Consider the following 7,355-nt stretch of genomic DNA (forward strand, 5'->3'; position numbering starts at 1 on the left):
TGGAACTTAGGTGGCCTACAGCGTAGAAAAGCTGAGTGGGGCTTAAGGGTGGGTTTTTGCATGGGAAGAGATCAAAGGGGAAGTCCCCTATTTCCTTTGAACCCGCTGAGGTCTGCAGGAGGGGGAACCTCCTGCCAAGCTTTTGAGGAAAAATTACTTTTCTATTGAAAAGATTCCCTTGTAGTTGGCTGCACTTTGAACTTAGTCTGTGTAAAGAAAAGGGCTAGAAGCTGCATTCTTAAATCTTTAAATGAAAACTTAGATCTCCAGCAGCTCTTTGAGGTGCTGTGGTAGGTTCTCGAGAGCCCACGTTCCCTGATGATGTTACTAAATCAAGTGTTAATTGCTCTTGAAATCTGATTTTAATCAACTAAATTTAGGTCCTGGGCCCTGGATCTCAGCTAGGGGAACTGGTGAAGCTAGCTTTATCCCTCCCCTTTGTTTGCTGCAAAGTGGCACCAAAAAAAAAAAAAACACACCCCACCCAGAAAACCACAACCCTGAGAATCTTGGAAGTGTGTTTAACACCTCTGTTTTGGGGGTCATCATGATTTAGGAACCCATTGTCCAGTTCACTTTGTGCTTTTTCAGAAAAAAATCAACCTTGGCCCCAGATCAGACTTATCAGTATTGAGGCCTAATATATGATGGCTTTTGTAAATTTTAGAGCTGAGGAGAAAAAAAATCAGGCTTATAATGTAAGTTTATTTGCAACATTAATGATGGAGCAGTATTGTTCCTTAATATACACAATGTGAGTGAATATAGGAGCACTGTAATTTTTGGAGTTCCATATTTTTGTATGCATCTAAATGAATTAAACTGATGTAACAGTTTTTCCATGTGACGGTATATGCACATGTGCACTTCTTCCTGGAAGGTTGCTGTCAGGGTCTGTCTGGGTAGCACAAATAAGGCCTAACTGTGCTATAGGAAAGTTCCCATTTCAACCCTCTGATCAAGATGGAGCATTGTTTGCTGGGGATGTTTGCACAGGATGGCCACAAATGGTACAGTGGCCATGGATAGGCTGGTTTAGTCTGGGGGCAGGACTTCAGCCACCCCCAATGTGGCTGTGCATTTGGGCTGGAAAGGGGTAGCTATTTCAGACCATGTTTGTTCTGTTTTTCTCTCCACTTTCATTAATGAATGTCTCCGAACTGTCAGATCCCACCTTGCAGGTGGATACCGCCATCTCCAACCTCACGGTGCTGGAGAAGGAGCCCTTCCCGCTGGACTGCAGCATTCTGTCACGCTCCAGCCAAGAGTCTCGCTTCGCTGTGACCTGGTACAACCTGAGGATGAAAGAGGGAGGAGGCCGGGTTAGCCGTGGCACAGAGGAAGAGGAGGAGAGGGAGGCCCTGCTAAGCGTGGGCCCGGATGCAGTGTTTGGCCAGGAGGCAGGTCGCTTTGAAGGCAGGCTGCGCTTCCAGAGGCTCTCCTCCGTGCTCTACCGACTGACAGTGCTGCAGGCAGGCGCTGCTGATGCTGGCAACTACTCGTGCCGTGTGGAGGAGTGGCTGCCTGACCCCAAGGGGGTGTGGTACAGGCTGGCTGAGGAGGAGTCCGGCACTGTCACTATTCACGTGCAGGACACAGGTGAGAAGATGTCAGACGGCTCCAATGGGGAGGTGGGGCAGGGGCCACCGGGGATACTGAGACATGGAACTGTGCGGAGAAGTGGATGTTAATGTATCTAAGCGACCGTTCTCCCCAGGCCCTACAACCTTCCTGGCATCATGCTAGGGGACTAATAATGGAGCCTTTCACCTCTGACATAGATTCAGATGTGGAGTGACCCAAAGTCATTCCCATCTGGTGTCCCCTATGTCGTGAGTTGGTGGGTTTCAAGCTAGTTCCTGGGGACTCATGTCCACCATTGACACCAGTGGCCCACCTTGTTGGCAATTAAGGCAGAGAGGCCAAGGATTGAATGGGCCATGGAGACTGAATTGTCCTGTCCTGCTTTGAAGAAGCTCCTTCAGGTTAGGGGTGAGGCAGGCAGAGGCAACAGTGCAGTTGAAATGGCTCATGTTGTGCCTTTCCGGTGGGTAAGGAGGGGCTTGTTCATCAGAGTGCCCAACCCTGGTGCCTTTCACCAGCGCTGTATTCGTTGACAACCAAAAAAGAGAGAAACACGATTAAAAGTCAGGTAGTGCTGGAGCTTGGGAGCGTAATGTCTGTCACTGACCCACATGACCCCTCCCGCATCCCTGAGAAGTAACAGCCAGAAGCACTGAATTGAGATGGCTGGCTTTGTGACATGGGCTAATGTCCCTAGGGGTGTAGGATGAGACTCTTCCTCAAACTCTAGTGATCCAGGTGCTCCCAGTGGGGACAAGCTACTGTCTGTACATCAGCATGAAATCCAACATCCTAAGGGTCAGCTCCACAGCGGGAGGCTGCACTGTCTTCTGTAGGGGAGACGCTTGTGCTTGACTGACTTGCCGGGAACTTTTGAGGAGCTTGACACACATGCTGCTTTCTTCTCTTCTGTTCTGAGAGCCCTTGTGTGTGCTAGGCTGAACTGTCCAGCATTTCCACTTTCCTTTCCCAGTGCATAGGGTGAGAAGGTGCAAACTGGCTTTGGATGCAAGTCCTGTGGATTTTGCAGTGCTTGGAGCTGCACACAGCTCTCTTGCCACCCCTGGCATTTCAGGTGGACGGGGGAGGGGCCCTTTGAGCATGCCAGCTATCCTTTCTGCTTTCCCTGCTGGTTTCCCTGCTAGGGCCCATTTCGGAGCTGAGGATGGGGAAGCTTGGTTCGAGCTATCCCTGTCTTTTGGACTGTGCGATGCAATGAGGCACCATGGGCACGCCCACTGGAGATCTGGGAATGGATCGCAGAGGTGGAAGCACGAGTGAGGCTGGGTATTAAGCAATAGCGCTAGTGAGCCACTCTGCCCTTTCTGTTCCCAGTGGAATGGGAAGTGAAAAAGGTGCCACTTGACTTACGACGGTGGTAGGTGGGACACACACAGTGACCCTGTGTGTCGCTGAGACCAAGGTCTGAAGATTTCATGTCTCTCTCTTCAAATAAGGGAGTTAAATGCATGTGTATGGTGGGGAGGGAGAATTAAGATGTGGCTGCACCGCTCTTTGAAGTCGGTTTCCCTTCCCCAACCCCTCCATTTCCCCCCGAGGAGGATTGCTGTCACCTGGGCATGGAATACATGGGATATAAATATACCAACAAGTATCTGCTCTGGGTAAATCACCCCCTCAAGCACCAAATCGTGCGGCTGCATCAGAGCTAAGAATATCAGGCTAGTTATTGGGTGAGCCAGTTGCATTGTGTGCTGTGGTGTGCCTGCACAGTATTCCATCATCTCTCCCTGCCATGCAAGACAAAGCCGAGCACCCAGCCATGGGTGTGACTCATCTAGGAATCTCCATAAATAGGATTTTGTATTGCATTGGGACACTGTCCCTTTAAATAGAAACTTCTTCCAGAATAGGTGGTAGAGCGGGATCTGAGCCCTGTCTGGAAGGTAGATCAGTGCAGCCTTTGGGATTGAAGCTGGAGAGAGCAGAGCTACCACTGTCTCCTTTCAGCCAAACCCCATCATCCACAAACTCAGAGGCTCTTTATACTAAGCTAGCTTGGTGCAAGTCCTCCTGATGAAAGTTGCAGGCTTCAGCTACTTTATTCAGAATAGAATAAACAGAATAAAAGGTGAAACTTTCCCTGAGATGATATTGCTTTGTGATGCCGAGTCTTGCAATATTTGGTGTTTTTATTAAAGCCCCAGATCCCAGAGTCGTGGCATTAGATGAGAATCTGAGCTTTCATTTAAAAAAAAAAAAAAAAAGGTTTGTAGGTTTGAATGGTTGCACAACAGGAGTAAAATATGGCCTGACCCCACCTCTCGAGTACAGAGATGAATATGAGTCTAACATAAAGGAATAAGTGTCAGGCAAGGAAAACAAGCCCCCTCCAGCTGACATTTACTGCAGGGAAAGAGCACTTTTGTGGGAGGGAGAGATTTGAAAATCCACTCTGACCTTAATGCCTTCCCATCTCCACACTGGTCTGTTATCACTGTCTCTTTGGCAATTCTCTGGCTAGTGGTGATAATGGCCAAGATTCATTGCTCCATGTTTTTTTCCTTCCTTTGTCTCTGCTTTCAGGCTCCACTTTGCAGTCCATCATCTGCTCCAACGATGCCCTCTTCTACTTTGTGTTCTTTTACCCCTTCCCCATCTTCGGCATCCTGATCATCACCATCCTACTGGTGCGATTCAAGAGCAGGAACTCCAGCAAGAACTCAGAGGGTAAAAATGGGGTCCCTTTGCTGTGGATCAAAGAGCCGCACCTCAACTACTCTCCCACCTGCCTGGAGCCGCCCGTCCTCAGCATCCACCCGGGAACTATAGACTAAAGGGGAGAGGCTGAGACCGACCCACAGAGAGACAGAGGCAAAGACACACCTGGAACCCAAAGGAATGGAGAGGTTTTGATGTTCTTGTTTAGTTTGTTTCAGCATCTGTTCTTCGACTCCACGACTGAGCCCTTCAGAGTTCCCCAACTCTGGGATTGGAGGGTCCGAGTCTTCCTCAAGCACCTGTGATAACAAAACTAGTCCAGAGATGGACGGACAGTCCACGTGCTTGCTGTACATAGTGGATTTTCCTCTTGGGTTCATTGTGTTCTCATCAGTAGTTGTCCTTTGGACTGTGCTTTTGTTACCCAACGACTGTCGTCTTCCCCTCCCCGTCGCACCATGAGCAGTTTCATTCGGCGCTCTGGTCTGGGTGTTCTGGGGCTCTTTTGGAGTAAAAGTATTCATTTCCTGACATCAGTTTTGTTTGTCCCTCCTTGGACTTCATGTTGTAGTGAACAAAATCTTTCCCCAAGGTGAACTGAGCCAGCTGCTCACTATTCTGAAGTGAACAGGACCAGAACTGCGCTTTGAGGGCAGCTGGGTTTCGGCGAGGTCCGTCTCGAAGATGAGGCTAGTTCAGCCTCTTCTGCATCCCAAACGTTTCTCCTTTCTTTGAGGATTTAGCATGTATGCAGGGCTTCATTTGGGAGGTGTCGTCTTGTCCTTGGACAGGATTGGACGCTCGGGCCACTTGCAGTCAGGACTAAAGCAGCCTGGTTTGGTCCAAAGGACTCTGTGTGCCTGGGGCCATGGGACACTCTGGCCCTGCCACTAGCAAGGAGAAGACTCCCCAGAAAGCCCAGCTTACCAGGGACAAAAGTCTCCCCCACCTGGTTTTACTAAACCGTGCTGCCATTCTCTCAGAGGTGGCAGGGTTGAGGCTGGGCTGCCTGCGTGCTCCAGTCACGTGGGGCCAGACGGCTGGATCCAACCTTGTCAGCTTGACCAAAGTAATGACTTTAGGAAGCGGGGGAGAGGGAGGCTCCATTGACTGGGATTCATTATATTTGAATTATTCTGCAAGGGTGGTATGTTACAGCCACACACTGGGCAATGGGAGTGTGGAATTAATGACCAGGTTTCATGTTGTTTCCAAGGACTTGCACTAATTACCAATGTGAGTTGAAACCAGGCAAGGAGGCTGCTGGAGGGATTTGCTCCCCGGGTGCTACTATGCCCTCTGGAAAGAAACCAAGCCTCTCTCCCTTCTCTTGTGTGTTTTTGTGCCATTTTCTGTTGTTTTGGCTTTATTTCTCTAGGAGAACAACCCTTTTCCCCGCAACCCCCCAAAGTCACCTGATCTTTATTGTAAGCAAGTGCTGGGGCAGTAAGTGCTGTTCTTTCCGTGAAAGATACAGCGGTTAAAAACCAAATGGGGGCTCTGTATAATTGGAGGACCCGAATTCCACTACCCAGTAAGCCAAGTACCCCAGCACATCTGGTGTAGGAAACTGCCTCCTCTGACACGTCCTTGGCGTATGTCGGGGGGAAGGGGTGGAACAATGGCCTAAAATGGCCTTTCAGTGTCTTCCTTGATGTCTTTCTGGAAAACCTGGCCGTTGTTTGTCTTTTGTGGAGTGTCTAAATCCAAGTGGGGATATACCACACACCCTCTTTCCCCATCCCCATGTGTCTGTGAGGGGCCATTCCCGCAGCCTCTGCCCTCTCCAAGCCAATAGGACTATCCTTCTTCAAGAGAGAAGGAGCTGGCGGGTCCATGATAGAGCAGCCCTGCTCGGAGAACTCTGCAGGGCCAGTAGGTTAAACCATGATGCTCTGATGTTTCAGTGCAAGTGAAGAACCCGCACAGAAATCTACACCATGTAGAATCTCTCCATAGATGGAGGAGAGGGGGTGTGTGTCTATACTACATACGCATGCATAAAAGCCTCACTCCACTGGAGGGAGAGTCCACCTAACGTTAGTTTTAAGACACCCTTTCCTTATGAGGAAGGAATTTGCTGTGTCTCCCTCCATCAAATTGTTACTGCTTAGCAGCCCCTCTGTATGTATAATATTGCTCTCTAATATACACTCAGACACTCCTCCCCCTTGGATATCCGGAGGGTCTGCTCAGAAGGGAGGATTGAAAAGCGAATGGAAATGAAGAACCAACCAAAAAAAACCAAACAAACAGCAGCCCCAAAGCCAGTGGGTATTGTTTTATAAATGTAAAATCTCCTGTACATACTGCTTCAGGGCAGGAAGTGCAACTCATTTCAGTTTTAAAAGGAAAAAAAGACATCAACAGGAGCCTTTCCTGCCCTAAGAGAACATTGCTCCTCAGCTGTGCACTGGAAATCTGCTGTATTGACCCAGTAGCCTCTACATCTCTCTCCATCCTTTCTGACTAGCATTGCTTCCCTCTTTCCATGGAAAGCTGTTCCACAGTGCCCTCCAGTGGCCAGAAACATTCCCTTCCACGGCTTGTCTCTCTTAAGCAGATGCATTCCTGAGGGCCAATAGATGGGATTTCCCTCTAAGCAGCGTTTGTGGTTACACAAGTTTACCTGGAATATGACTTATCAGTTGTGCTGGCAACATATTGCCCAACCTCACTTTTTTTTTTATAAACTAGACTCTTCCTGCAACAACTTTTATCATGAAGTTTTTCAAACAACTTTTTCTCTGCTTTAACTTTCTGTAATGAGCCAAGAAGCAAAGAGAAAAACCTGTCCATGCATGATGTGGAAAACTGTTTGGGATTTTTTTTTTTTAAAAGAGCTTTGTACTATGTTGCACTAAACATGTTTTATACAACACACCTGAGAGCTGTAGTAAACTGTGTTGAAATCGTGATGAATGTTTGTTGCTGGTTTTGTGTGATATGGGTTTTCAATGTGCTTTATTTTCTCATGCATGCACACATACTCATGCACTGCCGGCCAAGAGGGAGCTTCCGAATGGCATCTGAGCTGTGTCAAATCGAGATGTAATCAGGCCTTTGGATTCTAACCATGCGCTTGGCAG

The 7,355-nt window shown here is 48.5% G+C and overlaps 1 protein-coding gene across 1 annotated transcript in view; it reads left to right on the top strand.

Moving 5' to 3' along the window:
- The window catches only part of IGSF3 (immunoglobulin superfamily member 3), a 112,905-nt gene extending 108,523 nt beyond the window's left edge, over window positions 1-4,382 (top strand). The window contains exons 8-9 of the mRNA XM_065419441.1: window positions 1,168-1,599; window positions 4,132-4,382. Coding sequence (XP_065275513.1) covers window positions 1,168-1,599; window positions 4,132-4,382 — 683 coding nt within the window. The remainder of the gene's footprint in view (window positions 1-1,167; window positions 1,600-4,131) is intronic.
- The last annotated feature ends 2,973 nt before the right edge of the window (window positions 4,383-7,355 follow it).

The sequence above is a fragment of the Emys orbicularis genome, chromosome 1 (genome assembly GCF_028017835.1).
Source record: "Emys orbicularis isolate rEmyOrb1 chromosome 1, rEmyOrb1.hap1, whole genome shotgun sequence".
NCBI classification, from domain to species: domain Eukaryota; kingdom Metazoa; phylum Chordata; order Testudines; family Emydidae; genus Emys; species Emys orbicularis.